We start from the raw sequence: 19,203 nt of genomic DNA on the forward strand, positions 1-19,203 counted from the left end.
TCTCCAACGTGACTTCAGACTTTATCTTCAGCCCAGTTTTTCACTATTTGAAGCATCCCGCCCCCTCCCCCCTCAGATCAAAGAAGAAACAGATGTCTGTGTATTTCATTTGGGCAGTGGCAGGCGAGGCCCTGCACTACTGTCGGAGGGCGCCTAACCATTACCAAAGAGGTGCTTGGTCCAATAGACCTGGCGTGTTTTGTGCCCTGTGAATTTTAATTAAATTCCCAGCAAACAAGAGTACGCAATCCTGAGCATTAAAGGATCACGTAAGGCCTTGAGCCATGCACCCCAGGGGAGGATAATTGAGGGGCTACGTACTTTCCCCGCATTCCACACTACATGTCTAGGGCTACAAGCCACTCCCAGAGGGTAGGTCTAAGAGGATCAGAACACCTGGTTTTCGTTCTCAGTTTACTGAGCCGCCTTAGGTCAACCTAGAATCAGAGGAGCATTCCGGAGGTATTTCATGCTTTGAGGTCCGTGGGCACTGGGTCCTCTGTCTAGCTAGCCGCCTCATTCTGGATTTCTTCCCTCTCCGCCTAGGTAAGAACAAAGCAACCACAGTGTATTCTATACCAGGGTGTAAAGTGCTTGCTTTGGGGACAACATAGCTGGAGTTTTCCTGACTGTTTAATTTTCGATGCTTTTTGGCTAGGGAAAGAAGGCAGGGTTCTTGCAACGTCACAGACCGACTCTTCCAGCGATAGCCCCGCCCCTTACCCCCTGAAAACTGTTGGGGGCGGGGAAGGAGGCGGTGCTGAATAACCTGTGCCCAATGCTGACTGCATCTTTGGGCTTTTGCGGTTGCTCCCCTTGCTCCGGCCGTGCTGCTAGTGACGCCCACTGGTCCTACTTGAGAAGGACCTCCTTCTGGAAGTCCTGCCTAAGGAGGCGGGAGGGGGGCATATTTTTTAGTTCACGCGCCAGTTCGACAACTTATGTATGTACAGAAAGCACCACCATTATGGGTTGGTGGGGGAATCCCAAGGACCACGTTGCGCCCAGAGCGAGGTTCGCCCGTTAGATTATTGACCTCTTCTCAGTTCTTTCCCCTTCTCTGATTTCTTTCCTTGGGCGAAGTCGGCCTCCCCCTCCCCAAACCCCTGTTCTCAAGACTCACACACTAACTCCTGAAATACTGGCGAAGGAGGAGTAAACATTTTAGCAATTCAGGACCCTTTCCCAGGGCGACACCTTCTTGGCGTCGAGCAAGTCACCACCCATCTGCCCCTTTTATATTTGTTTTTACACCTCCCCACCTCCCCCGAAGAGGTCATGGGCTTCACTTAGTTGAAGAACGAAGGAGCGCCACTTCGTGGCTGTTCTAGCTACTCGAACCCTCGAACCGTGACCTCTCCGCCCCTTCGAAGGCCCCGCCCCTGAGCACCCTCCCTCCTCACTCCCCGAAGTCCAAGGCACCCGAGTCTGAGCCGCCGCCCACAGTGTCATTTAGTGTCTGTAGCCTTGGCTGGTATTCTGGTTCCCGCTCTAGCACAAACGCACCACCTGTGTTAGGACTCGGAGTCCCTGAATGCTTTGGGGATTGGGAGTGCCATGGCCCCCCCACCTGGCCCTCCATGGTCCCTCCAGCTTCAGCTTTTTCTCCTGGGGATGACTACCCTCGGTGAGTTCGACCTTGCGGGAACCCCTGGCTTAGAGGGGGAAATGTGGTTGCAGTGGATGTACACTGTGGTGGGGAGAGGAAAGCTTCGAATACTTTGGACGCTGATGTGGGAAGAGATGAAAGTTGAGTCTATTCTCATATGAGAGAGGGAGAGGAGAGGTACTTTTACCCCTTCCGTGGCTTGACAATTAGGGCTCCTGACAGTCCTGGACAGAAGATTGAAAGAGTTGGGGGGAGGAGGGGGCTGGGGGGGAAGGGGAGGTAAAAGGTAGTAGGTCTGGTTACTCTTAAGGGGTAGTAACCCTATTTCTCCACTCCACCCCACTCCATCTTCAGCTAAGAGACTGATGAGCTGAGCTGATCTGCTCTGACCTCCGGGATGAGAAACCAACTATAAAGAGCTTAAGGGCTTAACCGCACCCTCATCCATTCCGTCGGAGAAGGCCGGAGCTGGGAGGGGGCGAACACCCCGCCCCCTCCAAACAACCCGAGAATTATCTGTCTTTGGGGGTTTCGTGCTGAAGTACTTTCACCATTCTAGCGTTCCCTTCCTTGGGCCTCCTCCTCTACCCCCCCCCCCGGCTGCTTCCTGCCCAAGGAACCAGGGGATGCACCCTCGGGAGCGTGGCCGTGAGGTTATTTGGGACACAGGAAGTGTGTGTGTGTGTGTGTGTGGGTGTGGGTGCATAGCGCACAGTGGGGCAGTTCAGGCTTGAGACCCTAAGAGGTTCTCCATTCTAATCTCTAAAGGGATAAAACCGTCGGGTTTGAGGGGAGGGAGGGGGAGTGGGAAACGAGTGATACTCCTTGAGAGTAAATGCTTGCAAATCCTTACTGCTCCATCTAGTTCTTGGGGAGGTTGGCGTAACAGGACTCAGTTCTCGCAGCTCCGTCTGAAGGAGGATGGAAAGCTTCCAGACCCGTTATTCAATGTACCTTATCTCCTGAAGCTCTTTCCCTCTCAGTGCTGATTGTTTTTGGAGGGTTGGAGCAGATGGCAACTTCGGGTATGAGCGAGCCAGTTCAAGTTTAGGATCCAGATCAGTTTCCCCATCATTCTTTATTATCCCTCATCACACTGGTCTCTAAAAGTCCAGATTGCTCTCCGAATCTTTTGAGGGCAAGAAGTATTGAGATGGGGGATCTTCCCCTCCATTACATTCTAGTATGGTCCAGTTCCCGAGTGTTAGAGCATTAGATTTTCAGGCTCCCATGCTGCCGTTCAAAGAGTCCTTTACTAGTTAGTACTCACTCATTTCAGCAAAAGACTTTGGATGAGTATGGGTCTTTAAGAAACAGTAGTTGCTACTGATCTGGATCTTCAGGCTCTCTCAATTTCTCTTTGTTTCTCCCCCAGTTTCCCATTGGGCTACTCAGATGCCTCAGACCTAGAAAAGAGTGAGGAGGGGGTGTCTGGATAGCTGAACAGGGTTCATTCTCACTTGTCAGTCCCACTGTTTCCCCTTCTCAGTCCTCAACTTTCTATCCGTGAATTAGATGATGCCTACTTGACCTTGAGGGATTTTGCCCATCCTGAACTGGCGAGGGGCTGGTTAATAAGCCTGTTGGCAGATGGTGCTCAACCCCTCTGGTCCAGGCTCAGCTCCACTCAGTTCATTTTGTTCTCCAGGACTCTGTGTTGCTGCCCTTGGGGCGTGAGAAGCCAGAGGGGGGAGGTTCCCAGAGAAGGAGGGAGACTAAAAATAGCCAAGGGATGTTGGATGCTAGGGCCTGGGCTGCCTGCTCCCCCATCCCTTCCTTCTTCCAGAAAAGAGTTCCCCTGTCCTGGTAGGGTCCTTACTTTGGCCTGATCTCCATGTCCCCTATACCCTCATAACAACCCCCCTCCACTCTGATTAAAAGCTGGCCATTGGAACGGAGGAGTCAGAAAAAACAAACAAGGAAACAGGATGTCTGGGTAATTTTATTTTTTAATTTTGTTTTGCTCTGAATAGATTCTTGGGAACTGGAGGTGGGATGGAAAGGATGAAAAAAGTGATGGGCCATAGCTTCTTAGAGACCCTGGGAGATAGTGCACACACTCCCATTCTCTCCAGACCCCTTAAAATCCCATCACTTTTGAAAATTTTGAAGTTGTGAATCCGAGGTCTGGAGAAGGACAGTAGTGCATCCGGGTTGCTCTTGTGATTGAGTTGTTCTCTTGGGACCGGGGGTAGGGACAGTAGACAGGGAAGGAGGACTCTGCCCCTCCCCCACCAATATATACACAAATAAATGGAGGCCAATGGTGGTTCTGCTGTCTCAGTTTCAGAGTTAAGAGCTTCCTCTGGGAGGGAGGAAAATTAAGGCTCTACCAAAGTAATGAACTTTGGGATTCCAGCTTTCTCTGTACTCCCCAGCACAGAATTCCAGAATTTCTTGCTGGGGGGGGGGGCGGGGTACAGAGAAAAGCTTTTTGATAAACCTCCCACCCAGCCACCGATATTGTCCTTCCACCTCCTCCCAGCTAGGGATAATCTGGAAAAATACAGTTTCTTTTCTCTACCTTTCACCTCCTTATAGCAAAGAAAGGATAGTAGGGAAAGATACCAAAGGCATGCAAGTGTAAGGGACCAGCCCAGTAAGGAGAGTGGAGGCATAGCTACTTGGCCCGGATAATTTGGGGGTGGGGTGTCTCCGGTTTTGTCCCCCCCCTTCATTGTCTCCTTACTTATCTCTAAGGCCTTTGTTTCCTGTCCAGCCTGTGGAGACATTGTCAGGAAACAGGAGGGGTGGGGGTGGTGGGAACACTGAAAATCCAAAGAAAAGAGGTGGGTGAGGAAGGAGCCCTACAAACAAATGGGGCCCATGAAACAGGTGGGGGAAGGGTGCATCCTGCACTACCGTCACTTCCTCCCTATCTCAAGGGAGTATTCAGGACATTTTAGAGGGTGGTTATGGTTAATCCCAGATACCAGACCTATCGCTTATGGCTATGTTCTAAGCCCTCTTTGTCTTCCAAGTTTTGTCGACTCTGGCCTTCTTACTGTCCCTCCAACATGACACTCCATCTTTAAACTCTGCCTTTTCACTGACTGACCCCGTGCCTGGAGCACTCTCCCTCCTCACTTCCTTCCTAGCTTCCTTGGCATCAAGACTGTTCAAATCTCACATACTCCTGCAAGAGGCCTTTCTCCATCTTGGCATTGCTAAGGCCTTCCTTTTTTCTATACCTGACGTTTAAAATACATCCATCTGGCATGTACATAATTTTTTGCATTTTGTTTCATCCATTTGATTTTGCATTCTGTGAGGGCAAGGAATTTAAGTGCTTAATAAATGCTTGTTGATTTAGTAAACCCAAAATAGACTAGGGATTGAGAAATTGTTTTTTCTAATTTATTTTTGGGGGGCAGGGCAAGGAGGGTTAAGCAACTTGTCCAGCATCACACAGCTAGTAAGTATCAAGTGTTTGAGACCTGATTTGAATTCAGGTCCTCCTGAATCCTGGGCTGGTGCTTTATCCACTTCCCCACCTAGCTGCTCCGAGAAATTTACAAAGCTAGGGTTGGAGAAAGAGTTACTGGACTGGGAGTGGGGTGGTAGTGGTAATGTCTGTAGCCCTGACTGCTTTGCCATTCACTAGCTCTCTGAATGGATTTCTATACCTGGAAAGAATGTTTGACCTGTAGTCAAGAGAGGAGAAGCCTGAACTGGATGATCATGGGGCAAGTCACCTGACCTCTCTAAATCTCAGTTTCGATATCTGAAAAATAGGAAGAAAAATAGCACCTACTTCACAGAGTTGTCAGGATTAAATGGGATATTATATATAAAGTTCTTTTTAAATGATAAAGGTCTCTATGAATGTCAGCTACTGACATTAAGTCAGAGAAGTGACTTCATTTGTGTGAAAATTATCACTATCTACAAGAGGCAGATAGATAAATGACACTGTGGATACTATTGACTTGGAGTTAGGAAAACCTGAATTCAAATCATGTTGTAGTCACTTGCTAGTTTTGTGACTCTACGAAATTCATTTAACCTCTTTCTGCCGCAGTTTCCTCATTTTTAAGTGGGAATAATAATAGCACCTACTTCTCAGGGTAGTTGTGAGAATTAAAAGTAATAACATGTAAAGCACTTTGAAAACCTTTAAGTACCATATAAATGCTAGCTATTAGAATTTATAGTCCAGAATTGCCTGAGGCTCAAAGGGTTCCCCCCCCCTCTTTTTTTTTCTTTGCCGGGCAATACGGGTTAAGCGACTTGCCCAGGGTCACACAGCTAGTACGTGTCAGGTGTCTGAGATAGGATTTGAACTCAGGTCCTCTTGAATCCAAGGCCAGTGCTTTATCCACTGCGCCACTTAGCCGCCCCCATCAAAGGTTTTAAGTGACTTCTCTTTACTGCAGTATCAAAAGAGCACCTTGGAGTCTGAAGACTTGAGTTCAAACCCAGTACTCTATCCATTGAGCCGTAATGCCTATTACCTATAGAATGGGAGAAGGAAGTTGGGAAGGACTACTTCTAAGAAGACTTCTATCTCTAAAGTTCAGTGATTCGCTATCTAGAAGCCAGGCAAACAGCCAGAACAGATTCCAATACACTGCTTGGAATCTTCAGAGAGCTCAAGCAATTTCTGCTTCCTCTTACCTTTCCCCACCTTTCAAAAACCTGCTGTTTCACCGCATACAGGGCAATGTTAACACAGCCCAGTTTGGGAAAGGCAGCTAGGATAGAGTTCTGCGCTTGGTATCAAGAACCTGGGTTTTGGTTTTTGTTTTTGAATTTTGGGGTTCTGACACTGGGCAAGTCAATCTCTGGATGCCTGTTTCCTCCTCCGTTAAATGCAGCTAATAATAGCAGCTGCTATAATGTAGAGAGGATCAAACAACATAATTTAAGTGCGGCTTTAGCAAACCTTAAATTCCATATAAATGTGAGCTATTTCTGTTGTCTCCTTCAGTTCTTCCCATCCTCCGCCTCAGGTTCCCATAACAGATATCCGCGAGATATCTCGGTTCGAAGGACGGCAATTGCTGAGGCTATTCGGGGTAGTTCCGCCCCAAGAAGGGTTTGATTTGAATCCTCTTCTCAAATATTCTCTTTTGAGAGGAAAGAGTTCCCGTCCTTATGGCTGGGAAGGCGAGGGCTCGGACCCAACCGGGTGGCAGGCCCAGGCACTGAAGTCACACTTTCTTTCCCCATTTTAAGAGCCTCTGATAGAGCCGCAGAGTTAATGGGTAACGAGCGTCCCCACCCACGTGGCCCTTCTCTAAGTGCAGAGTCGGGAGATCGCCGGTTCCCCGAACTGAGGGTGACTGGTCAAACCCTTCGCACTGCACGCCGGTAACCTGCCTAGTACTTCGGTAGCGGCTCGAAGGGGCTAGTTCTGAGCACTGCGGTAGGGCAGCACGGGAAGAAGTTGTGCTCATTTTTTTTTTTTTAATGCACCAAGGACAACTATCCCATTCCTACAAGTGACTGGGAAGGAGAAATAGAGGGCAGGGAGGAGGAGTTGCTAATATAAAAAGAGAAGCAAGGGCTAAGGAGACGGGGAGTAACTGTTCCTGCTAATTTTTTCTTTGAAAAAGAAAGAGGGAACTGAAGCCTGATGAGTCTCTTTCTCTCCCCCCCTCCCCCCCCCCCAAGAGCTTTGAAATACCTTTTCTTAAATCCAGTTGACGCCAGGACGAGTCGAGAGAGGTTCTCAGATATGAACCCCTTCACTTTTGTGAGCTTCATCCCATCTCTCTATAGAGATCTATACTCAGTGAGGCTGGGGCAGGGAGGGTGAGCAGAAGGAGAGATGATATTTCCCCCTTACTCTTCCCGCTTCTCTCTGCTCAGCTCCTCAGTGACGTCCCTCTCTTCCCTCCCACAGTGTCTGTTTCCCAAGGAGCCCAGCTGGAGGTGCACATGGGGTCTCCCAGGGTGGAAGCAGTGGAAGGGGCTGAGGTGGTGCTCCCCGCATGGTACACGCTGAACAGGATGGTGTTCTCTCCGAAGCCTGAGCCCCCCCCTTACGTGCTATGGTTCCTGGAACAAAGTGGGAAGGAAATGGTGCAGGTGAAGGAGGGGGTCTCCTAAGAGAGGGGGCAAGGATTTATTTAGGAGAGACTTTGTTGGGAGCTGAGACTATGAGGGGACCACTAAGTTGGGTGGGTACTTACTCTAGGACACACACATTGTTAGAGCTATAAGAAACCTAAAAGACCACTTATTCCAATCTTGTTTTACGGAGAAGTCATTTGTCAAATGGGGAAGATCAAGCTAGAAGGATTTGGTGGGGTATTTGTATGCTAACTAGTTGGGGTAGAGCAGAGTCATAATTGGGATAGGGCAATTAAGCAAAATGTAACATGCATACCAGTAGCACATAAACGGATATAAAAATGACCCCCCCCCCAACTGGATTTGTTTTCATTGGTTTTTGCATTACTTTAACATAATGAATTAAAAGATCGATTTGAAGGCTACTTGTGTCTTGGGCTCCCTGAGTGCCCAGTAATGGGGCTTGTGATCCCTCTACCTTTCTAGGTGCTGTCCTATCTTGATGGAGAGATATTAAATGAAACCCGTATATCCCTAGTACACACCATGCCCTCCAGAAACATATCCCTGAGACTAGTCCAGCTTCAAGAGCAGGACTCTGGGCGATACAAATGCTCTGTGAATGTCCGGGATCAAGGAAATAGTATGTCAGGTGTTGGCAGCTTGGAACTTGATGTTCTGGGTAAGTGAACAGCAAGCACTCCTTACCTCTTTAGTCTACTTCCCTTTACCCCAACGTGCATGAGAGAGATATCCCCCAATGTAAAGTACTATATAAATTCCAACTATTATTATTATTATTATTATTAATATGCAATTCCATCTCATCCCACTCCCACTTCTCTCCTCTCCTATGTTACCCTTACATTTGGTCTCCCCAAAAGTGCATAAGAGAACTATGGAGTTAGGGAAGGTGGGGCAGAGCCACTAGTCTTTTTCTATCAGAAGTAATTGGTCTTAGTCTCTCACCTGATTCCTTCATCCCCTCAGTGTCCCCAGCTGCCCCATCATGTCATCTCCATGGTGTTCCAAGAATGGGGGCCAATGTGACCCTGACCTGTCTGACCCCAAGAAGCAAACCAGCTGCCCAGTACAGTTGGGAGCGGCTTCCCCCACAGGCCCAGTTCTTCTTCTCACCTGCTGTAGGTGAGAGAATTTGGGAGAACTGGGGAGTTGGGGTACTGGGAATGTTGAGATAGATTGAGGGCAAGAAAGGGAAAGGGGCCAGGAGTTGTCAGAATGAGAAAGATTGGAATTGAGCTTTTCCTGATTCTTCCTTTTAAACATTTCTTATAGCATTTTGTTTGACCATATTCTAATTTATATTTTATGTATTTATGTACATGTATTACAACCCAGACTAAATGATAAATACCTTCAGGGCCAGGATGTGTCCTCTTTTTGTCCTTATATCTTCAACACCTAGCACATGAACAATAATTGCTTGTCATTTGTTGAAGAGGGTAAAGAGGGAAAGGGGGAGGGAAAGGAGAGCTGAGGAGACAAGGAGGATGACAGGGATATTCTGGGGATAAATTGAGAGGACGGTGTATCTCCATAAGTCTTCCTCCCCTGAAGCAGCATTGTGGGTATACATGTCCATGATGTCGAGATGACAGATAAGAAGTTAGGAGTGAGTGTGAAAGAAGTGAGATGTACCAGGTAGAGTCCTAAAGGCATAAAAATTGAAAGCAGAACAGGGGTGGAGGGGGGTGTCTAGGTGCTATATTCCCTAGTACTCTGGTGGGAAATGGACAGACTTGATAGAACATGATAGAAAGCTGGATCCAAAGGAAATGGAAGAGATATTTATGAGCTGATCACTTGGATTATGCCTCCAGATAGCATTCGTGGGTCTCTGTTCCTCACCAATCTCTCAGCCTCCATGTCCGGAGTCTATGTCTGCAAAGCCAGCAACAAAGTGGGCAATGCCCAGTGCAATGTGACCCTAGAGGTAACTTCAGGTCAGTAGGGATAATGTGGTGGCTACAAAAAGGGTGGTCAATGTTGGGTGACAACAAGGAAAGAGGAAAATATAGGAGAGAAGGTCAAAGAACGTGATGCTGGGATGAGTAATTGATGCCTTACCCCCACCCAAAATACTGAAATGTCAATCATTGCACATATCCTAATCAATCTGTTCTTCCACTCTCCTTATTAGGGTAGAATAAATGCTGGGGGGGTGGTGGTGGTGGTGATGGTGGAGGAGGATGCCTCAGGAATGGCCAATTTTATAAAGAGGTATTTATTGGATGTCCAGATCTGACTCCTAGACTTTTCTAGGGCAAAAGGCAGCAGTGGTAGCTGGAGCTGCAGTGGTCACCCTGGTGGTGCTGGTGCTGTTGGCTGTATTGGTCCTCCTGTACTGTCACCGGGGAAAAATGCAAGAAGAATCAGCCAATGACATCAAGTAAGTGTCTCTGGATCCTCTTTGCATTCCCAGTGGAGCCTGGGAATCCAGTCAACTCTGAAAGAAGAGGAGTAGAGTCAGTGGCTGTGATCCCATTTTCATCTTACAGTCAAAGGTGGAAACTCCTTTTGGGAAAGGTTTAAAGAGGTTGAAGGATCAAGTGATGGGGGAAGTAGTAGGAAGTAAGAGTCAGTCCCCAGAGTCCCAGACCTTTCTGACTTGTCATTTATGCCTCCTTTCAAACTCAGGGAGGATGCTGTTGCCCCCCGGACACTGCCCTGGCCTAAGGGTTCAGATACCATCTCCAAGAATGGAACCCTTTCTTCTGTGACTTCAGCTCGTGCCCTCAGGCCATCCCATGGACCAACCCGACCTGTTGCACTGACCCCCACACCCAGTCTCTCTAGTCAGGCCCTGCCTTCCCCAGGGCTACCCAGGACAAACAGGACTCATCCTCCCACAGCATCGCCTGCCCTTGGAGGAGTATCTTCTTCTGCTCTCAGTCGGATGGGTGCTGTGCCAGTCATGGTGCCTGCCCAGAGCCAGGCAGGCTCCCTGGTATAATTGCCCACCCTTATCTTGACTGAGCTATCCACTGGTTTGCCCTTTCTGCTGGCACCTCAAGAGTCATTGCCTGTACTGGGAGTTAGGATGTTTTAACAGCAACCGTACTCCAGACATGTAGCCTCCTTCCCCATCCCTTTTCATCTCCTCCTCTTGGTCTGAACCTGTGATCTCATTGGTACAGGGAGCTTCCACTATGGAAATTCCCTCCTCTGATGCAAATAGACAACCCATCTAAAACGTAGCATTGTATAGAGTTGGCTGGGGCCACTGAGAGGTCAAGTGACCTCCCCAAAGTCACTCACTTTCTGATACATATCAGAAGCAGGACATCAATTCCTGTCATCCCAATTCCAAGGCTTGCCTTCTATTGCTAAGATACCTCTCTAAGATACCCTGTTATTTGGGGGAAAGCCTGTTTTCAATAGGTCTCATCAACATTCATTCATAGAACTGGCCTCTAGGTGGTAGAAAGCATTAGGGAAGTAAGTCTGGCCTCAGGAAGAATTTAGACCTCACATATTACTCCAGAGTCCACCCCTCGGCCTGGTGACTGGAGCTGAACTGTTGCCAAGATGGGCTTAGGAGGGGGACAGTGTGGTGGGGTTTATCTTTGATCACCCCACTTTCCCAAGATCCTTCTGCTTATATCCTCCCTGTGATCTAACCTCCGACTTCACTGCATTAATAACCTTTCTTGGTTGGATTTTCATGGGGGAGAAGGGGTTGTAATTTTTACAAACTACTTTGAACTGACCTTTTTTATGTAAATGTCAATAAAAATAACTTTTATTTGTATGTGAGACATTTGTATGTAAGTAAGAGTCACATGCAATTTTGAAAGCTCCTGCCTGTAATTGGAGCTTAAGAAAACAATTGGGAGGATACTATTCAATTGCTTTTATGCCGGTCTCATCCTTATAGAATCTATAGACTATTAGAGCTCAAAGGGACCGTGGAAATTTAACCCAGGCTCATTTTATAGATCAGGAAATAGGCCCAGAGAGGGGACATGCCTACCCTAGGATCACATAGCTAGCTGGAGTCTGAGGCAGAATAGAACCCAGGGTCTAATAGATTTCAGTCACATACCTGTCCATGGTAGTGGCACTATCTCTTCCCTACCTCTTCCCTTTCAGCCTTCTTACTATCCCAGAGTGGCATCAGCCACCCCACAAAGAAAAATAATGACATAAGCAAGGTGTGGAGGTGATCTTGATCACTTATTAATGTTCTTCAGCAAGAAGCAGAAATTAATATTCCTTCTTCTAGAGATCATCAAAGAGGTTGGTATTGTGCACACTATTCCAAACTCCTGTTTCAAATAGAACAGGATGAGGAACCTAGTTCAAGTTCCCCTCATCTTGTCTCTCTAGTCTTTCTTGGTCTGTGATGCCCTACTCCAGTGTTATTCAATAATAATTTAAACATTTGAGGCAAGAGGAAGAATCAGCCAGGTCTGCACAGGAGTGGAAGTAGACCCCATGGCTCCAGGAGACATTCAGTAACCTGTCCTTTTTCTCCCCCTTGCTCCTTCCTTCTATTCCTGCCTTTGTTTATAGGGAATGGCCCAGTCAGCCCTAGAGATTCTGTTAGCTTTTTTCTCAATGTCCCGGGTCCTGGTGGTCATAGGATCATAGATGTCCAGCTGGGAAGAAAGTTTTCAAAAGCTAACTAGTTTAACCATCTCATTTTATAAAAGAGGAATCTTAGGCCCAAGACCATACAGATCATAAACATCAAGAGACAGGATTTGAATCCAGATCCCCTGACTCCAAAGACAATACTTTTTGTAGTTCATGGAAATATTTACCCTAATTGCTTATATATTTTGAAAATGAGTCAGGAGGAGAAAGAAACTGTCCTTTAAGGCAGTAGGGGTCACTAGGGGGCTGGGGAGGACCCAAGTGACTTTCTCTGCAATAAGAATAGTGCCAAAGTGTCATTATGTCTATCACACATTATGTCCACTAAGATAGTAGTTCAAGAATGGAAAATGTTCATTTGTGTATTAATTTGCATGTAATGGTACTATTATTTCTCAGTGTCAGAATGAATAGGAACCTCCTGGATCTTTCCTCTGGTTTCAGCCCATGCCCTCCTGCAATGAATCCCCCAATTCCTAGCCCCTAACTGTTTTCTCATTGTTTCTAGCCTCCAATCCTTCACTCCTCATTGTCCTTTACACCTATTGTTCTATGGCATGATTCCAACTGGAAAAACTTGAGATTGGGCATCGTTTTTGTGGACCCAGCCTGGCCTCAGGTTGATCCCAAGTTTGTACTTCCCAAGGCTTTTCTGCTCTCCCCAATACCTTTCTTTCCAGGTAAAGCACCATTTCCTGAAGGCTCCCAAGGCCTCTCCCCCTTGTTTGTTCTTTGTTAGTCAGTCCCACTTACTTCTGGGTACAGTTCTCCTGGTATTCTCCTCCCACAAAGACTACACAGAGGACAGCCCAAGGCAGCCATGGCTTGGCTCCCTGAATTCCTAGTGTTTTGGACAATGCTGACCCTCATCTACCTGATCGGTGAGGAGCTGGGGACTGTTGGCCGATAATGTGTGCTTGGAGGTAGTGATTAGAAGGGAAGGGGAGAGAGCAGATTCTGTTAGTTCAACTTCTACTGTTCAGGATCACCCCCATGAAACCTCCCTTTTCTCATCTGCCTCAGAAGTTGAATAGCTAGAGTGCCCCAGAACTGGGGAAGGATGGTGACTAAACCAATGCAATTTTTAAATGAGGAATTGAGTGGAGTGGAATGGGGGGAGGTTAAGTGAGGAATGGGTGAAAGTTAGTGGATTGTTGTGGCCCTGAAGGCAGAAGAGACTTTGGGGTTGCTGACAAGATTTTTAAGGACCGTGGGATTACTGTGGTCTTTTATACTCTAATGTAGACTCACAGAAACTAACAAACACACCCTCATATCTGACCCAGGCTTGATCTCTTTTACCCACAGACCCAGTCTAGCAAGTAGAAGTCCCTCCCTTCCTCCCAGAAACCTTTTCCTTAAGTTTCAAGGAGGTGTGTGTCCATGAGGAGGTGGGAGGAAGGGGGAGGGGGGAATGACCCAAATGGCCTGTGCTAGAGTAGAGTGGGGAGCAGTATGTTCTTCGAGGTTGAGTCTAGACACCAGATTTACATTGTTTTTGAAAGAGGGGTGGGGAGTTTGAATGGAATACAGGGGTTTGTTTGCTCTGGTCTTCTCTTCCTGCTTCCATCTTCCTTGGCCAGAATCTGAAGTCTCCCACTATTCCCTTTGGGGTTTCCCCCAGCCCCAGGATGCCCTGTGGAAGTGAAAGTACCAATTGAACCCCTGAGCAAACCTGCTGGTGAAGCTGCAGAGCTGACTTGTAGCTATTACACATCGGTGGGAGAAAACTTTGCACTGGAATGGAGTTTTGTCCAGCCTGGTAATCCCATCTCTTCAGCTGAGACTGTGAGTGTGAACTGGGAGATCTAAAGTCTCCTAGAATGGGATGGGGGGTAGAGGGAAGAAGGGTGAGGAAGGCAACTATCCAGTGTAGAGACAGCCTCACAATAATCATTGGGGGAGGGTCGTGGGGATGTATTTCCTTTGAGTAAAGGGAGAAAATAGCCTATAGAATATGTGGTCTTCCCACCTCAATCAGACAATTTCCTGTCTGCATAGGAGTCACAAGGAAGAGACTCCAGGAGACAAAACCATAAATGTTGTTGTTCCATCTCCTTATTCTTCCCCCCCCCAAAAGTTTTGAGAATCCCCTTCCCCTCTTATCAACCTTTTCCTGTGACCTATCTAAGGGCACATCAGTTGCCCTTCCCCTGCTTTGAGAGAAGTAATTCAGGCACTGCCCTGCCTCCCTCAACTGTAGCATATCTACAACCTACAAACTTCTCCCAACATCCAAAGAGAGTAGAAAGCTAGGAGTCTTGCATATAGCAGTTTCTGTGAGGGGACACAATGGCTGCAAAGTCTCTCGTGGTATTTGTTCCCATTACAGCTTCCATGATAGGGGCAGGGCCACTCTACACAAAATTGACAAGTAGAAGTTTATCACTATTCGCCTTTCCTTCCACAGCCTTTCCCCTGATTAGCTCCCAACCCTTCTACCTGTGACATAGACTTGTGCCGCCCCAAGCTCCTCCTGTCCCAGAGAAAAGTGATTCAATGTAGTCATTTAAACCAAGCTGTTAGTGACTTATAAGTTATAAGTTAGTGACTTGATTTATGTGTTAACTCTATCAGGAGCATGTTCATTTTAAGACTTCACCTAGAAAGAGCTTAACACATTTAGTAGCAAAATTTTAGACACTTTGGGAGGGAGAGAGTCTTGGTCCCTGACTTTTGGAAAGGGACCACAGAAGTGATAATCACAAAAAAGTCATATGTAACCTCCCTTTTTCTGCCACTTCCTAAGATCCTCTATTTCACAAATAAGGAGCTATATCTGACGGGTCCCCAGGCAAAGAGGGCTACTCTGCTGCAGAATCCCCCCACAGGAGGGGTAGCAACACTCCGACTGACAGATATTCGATCTTCAGACACTGGAACCTACCTCTGCCAGGTCAACAATCCACCAGACTTCAAGTATAATGGCCTGGGGCTGGTCAATCTCACGGTGCTGGGTAAGGATAGGCAATGATCTGGAAGATCCAAACACATACACACACACACACACACACACACACACACACACACACACATCCTGAAGGACCAATTCTTCCACTTCCTGTTTTCTCCACTATTTCCTCTAGGATCTAGCATTACTCTGAACCTCAGTCACCCAATTTAGGGAAATTAAGGAAACATTTCTTCTCCTCCCTAGACAACCTCTCTTGGAGACACTTTGAGATGGGGGTAGAACTCCTATTATCTGTAATATTTATAAGGGCTTTTTTGATTTAGAATTGAAGATCACTAGAGAGATTCATTGGGCACAGAGACCCTCCTACTAAGGAATGTAGAGTCTAGGAACAAGCTTCTATCTTCTTTATCCATTATCCCCTAAAGTAAAAACTTAGCTGAACTCAGCTCTTCCTCCAGAAGCCCAGTTCAAGGAGGAAATTCACATTTTTAGGCTCAGACAGTTTTTCTTAAGCACAAAGGCAAAGAAGGGAGTGGTGTGGAAATGGTGTCTTTAGTACTTGCTAACTGCCTCTTCATTTAGCACCAACATTATATTTAGAGGTAGCTTGTCTGTTTGGGACATATCTAATTTCCCATAGGAGATAGGGCCTGGATCTATGATTTCAGTGTTATAACAAGCTCCTGGAAGAGAAATCACCTTTTCAGTTTCTTTAGTCTTATAGGGAGTTGCCTGAGAAGCTAACTTGCCCATAGTCACACAGTCAGTGGGTTTCAGAGGTGGAATTTGAATCTAGGGCTTCTGATTTTTAGCCTGGTTCTTTGTCCACTATTTCCTAGGCACCACAACCTCAATTCATCCAAAACAAACCATTAACTTCACCATGTTTCCCTGCAATTCGCTCTGTTTCCTATTTCTGTAAACAGACTACTATGGGGGGCAGCTAGGTGGCGCAGTGGATAAAGCACTGGCCCTGGATTCAGGAGTACCTGAGTTCAAATCCAACCTCAGACACTTGACACTTACTAGCTGTGTGACCCTGGGCAAGTCACTTAACCCCCATTGCCCCGAAAAAACAAAAACAAAAGACTACTATATGTCCAGTCACCTAGTTTTGAAATTTGGGAATGTTACTTGATGTTCACTTTCCTTCCACCTGCCCTTTCCTCGATCAATCACTTGCCAAGTCCTATTGATTTTTACCTCCACACCAACCCTAGAATTCATTTCCTTCTTTCCAGTCACACTGCAACCACCCTACTTCAGGCCCTCATCACCATGACTATTTCAATAGCATTTTTAATTCCTGTCCCTGCCTCCATTTTTTTCTTTTTATTAATCTGTCTTCTACAAAACTGCCAAATCAATATTCCTAAAACAGATCTTACCACATCACTTCCCTGGTCCAAAGCTTCCAGAGACTACTTGTTGTCTCTGTGACAAAATAAAAACTCCTGTGTTTGGCATTTAAATCTCTTCGCAATCTGGCACCCACCTGCCTTTCCAGACTTATTACACATTACACCCCTTCAGGTACTCTACAGTCTAAAGAGGCCTATTTACTGGTTTTTATACAAGATATTCCTTGTATTTCTGTTGCCTCCTCTATGTGGAATATACTTCCTTTTTCTATCCACCTTTTAGGATCCTTAGTGTCCTCAAAAGTCAGCTGAAGCACCACTACCTATATGAAACTTTTCCTGATTCCTCCCAGCTCCCATCTGTGCCCCTACCTTCTGCCCCGCATTATCTAGTATTTGATTATATGTATGCTATTTCCCTGTGTTAGTGCCAGCAGAGCATGTAAGTTCCAAGGGCAGGGACTGACTGTTTCACTTTGGTCTTTGTATCCATAGTGCCTGGTTTAGAGCAGGTACTTAATAAATGACCAATTGATTAATTCTCACCTAAAATACTTCCTCTGCAGTACCCCCAACAAAGCCCACATGTGGACAGAGTGGGCAGATCTCAGTAGGAGGGGGTGCTGCATTGAGCTGCAGTTCTTCAGGGGGTGCCCCCCGTCCTGTTTACACCTGGGTTCGGTTGGGGTCTGCTCCTACACCAGCTCCTGGCAGCATGGTACAAGGTAAGTGTGTGTATGTTGGGGGTGGGGAGGTATGTGTGTGGAAGGGTGAGTGGGGTTGTAAGAAATCAACATTTAAGATACTGGGAACCTGGAATAGTAAGGTCTAGCCTTAGGATCACCCAAGAAATCTAGGAATCTTTGTGACCAAGTATTCTGGCCCCCAACTTGGGCTCCAGCAGCTTGGAAAATCCCTAATCACCCTTTTATTTGATACCCTCTGCCCTCACTGTTAAGAGGCAGCATAACAGTGAATAGGGCATTATACTTTTGAGTCAGAAAGTCCTGGGCTCAAATCCTGTTTCAGATACTTACTAGCTGTGTGACCCTGAGCTGGATACTTAACCCCTCTGTGCTTCCTGGTTTCCTCCTTTTTAAATGAGAGGGTTAGGATTAATGGCCACTAAGGTCCCTTCTAACCCTGAATCTATGATCTTATGACTGTAAATGCCCAACCACCATGCTTAGTGGAGAGGAGGGGAAGAAGTAGCAGCAACTGGGAAAGGCTATGGCAGGGCTCAATATATAAGGGGTCTATACACAATAGAGTCTGATAGAGCAGACAGTTCCTGCAACTTATACCAATGAACTGCAGTCTACCTTTGAATGCTCCAAACCACGCAGTTTTTCTGTGTCCTAGGGTGTAGCTACACCATCACTTCTCCCCTCTCCTTTTTCTAGATGAAGTCTCTGGTCGGCTCATCCTCACCAACCTTTCTCTCACTTCCTCTGGAGTCTATCGGTGTGTGGCTGCCAATCAGTTAGGCAGTTCTTTCTGTGAACTGACCCTTGCAGTGGCTGGTATGGGGATGGGGCTCTGATTTTGCCATCTTGAAATATACAGGGCTAGAGTGGGGAAGCTTGGACTGGGGAATATGTGTTAAAGGTGGGGTTTTACAAGGGGGTTAACAGCAAGGTCTTTCTTTGAGTGTCCTGTGGGTTTTGTGTCTTCTCAGACCCTTCCAAAGGTCGGGTTGCAGGGGCCGTAATAGGTGTCCTCCTGGGCTTGCTGTTCTTGGTGGTAGGTGTATTTTGCCTACTGAAGTTCCAGAAGCAGAGGAGTAAGAAGCCAAAGGAGATGTATGGGGGCAATGACCTTAGGTGAGGAGGCTGGAAGTGGGAAGAGGAAGGGAAACAGTGGTGTCAGGTTAAGATCCACCAGAGCACCCTAGAGGCAACATTCCTACCACATATTACCCTCTCACAGGATATATAAGGATTGATGAAAGTCAAGAAGGTCACCTCAGCTGGAGAGTTAGCTCAGGAAAACTGAAGGGAGACAATAGGCTTGAATCTGGGTCAGGAACTGTGGTGAGGATCCCAAACTTGGGGCATTTTCAGAGTGGGGAATTGGTGCTGGGGGCATATATCCATATATTGAAGGGAGAGGGCTGAAAGAGAGAAGTTTAGCAACAGGTGTTAATTCCAAGGCTCAAGGGGAGGGCTGGAAAACAGAAAGGATGACGATCTCTGGTTTTATTTGAGGATCTGTTGCTCTTCCATCAGAGAGGATGCCATGGCCCCAGGGGTTTATGACTCACCTCCCCAAAGAGGCAATTCAGATGTTGTGCTACTGGAGAGGTCCCCTTCTGCCAGCACTGTGACCACCACCAAATCCAAACTCCCTATGGTTGTTTGACAACCTTACATGCTCTACTGCTTCTATCCCCAGGGACTTGGACTTATAATTAAAATCCTAGTTTTCAGGAACTATCTCTGGCTTTTTGCTTTAAGGGGTAGATGAATGTATGACTCTGCCAGGGGATGGAATAGACCTAAACTCTAAGGAGCCTTGAGGCGGGGAGTGAGAGAATATTTAGAGACGTTGCATGGAGAGTGTGCTCAGGACACAGCCAAATCTATTTGAATCACCAGGGTCCTAGGTAGATCCCACCCTCACATTTTTGGTAGAGGTTTCCAGACACATTTTGATGTCTACACCACATCACTACAACT

The 19,203-nt window shown here is 46.8% G+C and overlaps 2 protein-coding genes across 2 annotated transcripts; both read left to right on the forward strand.

Moving 5' to 3' along the window:
* The first annotated feature begins 1,423 nt into the window (after positions 1 to 1,423).
* On the forward strand, positions 1,424 to 11,399 carry ESAM (endothelial cell adhesion molecule). The gene is made up of 7 exons (XM_043993262.1): positions 1,424 to 1,627; positions 7,458 to 7,642; positions 8,114 to 8,309; positions 8,618 to 8,773; positions 9,469 to 9,591; positions 9,911 to 10,037; positions 10,286 to 11,399. Exons 1-7 carry the CDS (start codon positions 1,558 to 1,560, stop codon positions 10,599 to 10,601), a joined length of 1,173 nt encoding a protein of 390 aa, XP_043849197.1. The 5' UTR covers positions 1,424 to 1,557; the 3' UTR covers positions 10,602 to 11,399.
* A 105-nt stretch (positions 11,400 to 11,504) lies between these two features.
* Positions 11,505 to 18,960, forward strand: VSIG2 (V-set and immunoglobulin domain containing 2). The gene is made up of 7 exons (XM_043993263.1): positions 11,505 to 13,128; positions 13,872 to 14,035; positions 14,997 to 15,204; positions 17,092 to 17,250; positions 17,929 to 18,048; positions 18,204 to 18,348; positions 18,754 to 18,960. Exons 1-7 carry the CDS (start codon positions 13,068 to 13,070, stop codon positions 18,884 to 18,886), a joined length of 990 nt encoding a protein of 329 aa, XP_043849198.1. The 5' UTR covers positions 11,505 to 13,067; the 3' UTR covers positions 18,887 to 18,960.
* Positions 18,961 to 19,203: the final 243 nt, after the last annotated feature.

This window comes from Dromiciops gliroides, chromosome 3 (assembly GCF_019393635.1).
Source record: "Dromiciops gliroides isolate mDroGli1 chromosome 3, mDroGli1.pri, whole genome shotgun sequence".
Classification (NCBI taxonomy): Eukaryota; Metazoa; Chordata; class Mammalia; order Microbiotheria; family Microbiotheriidae; genus Dromiciops; species Dromiciops gliroides.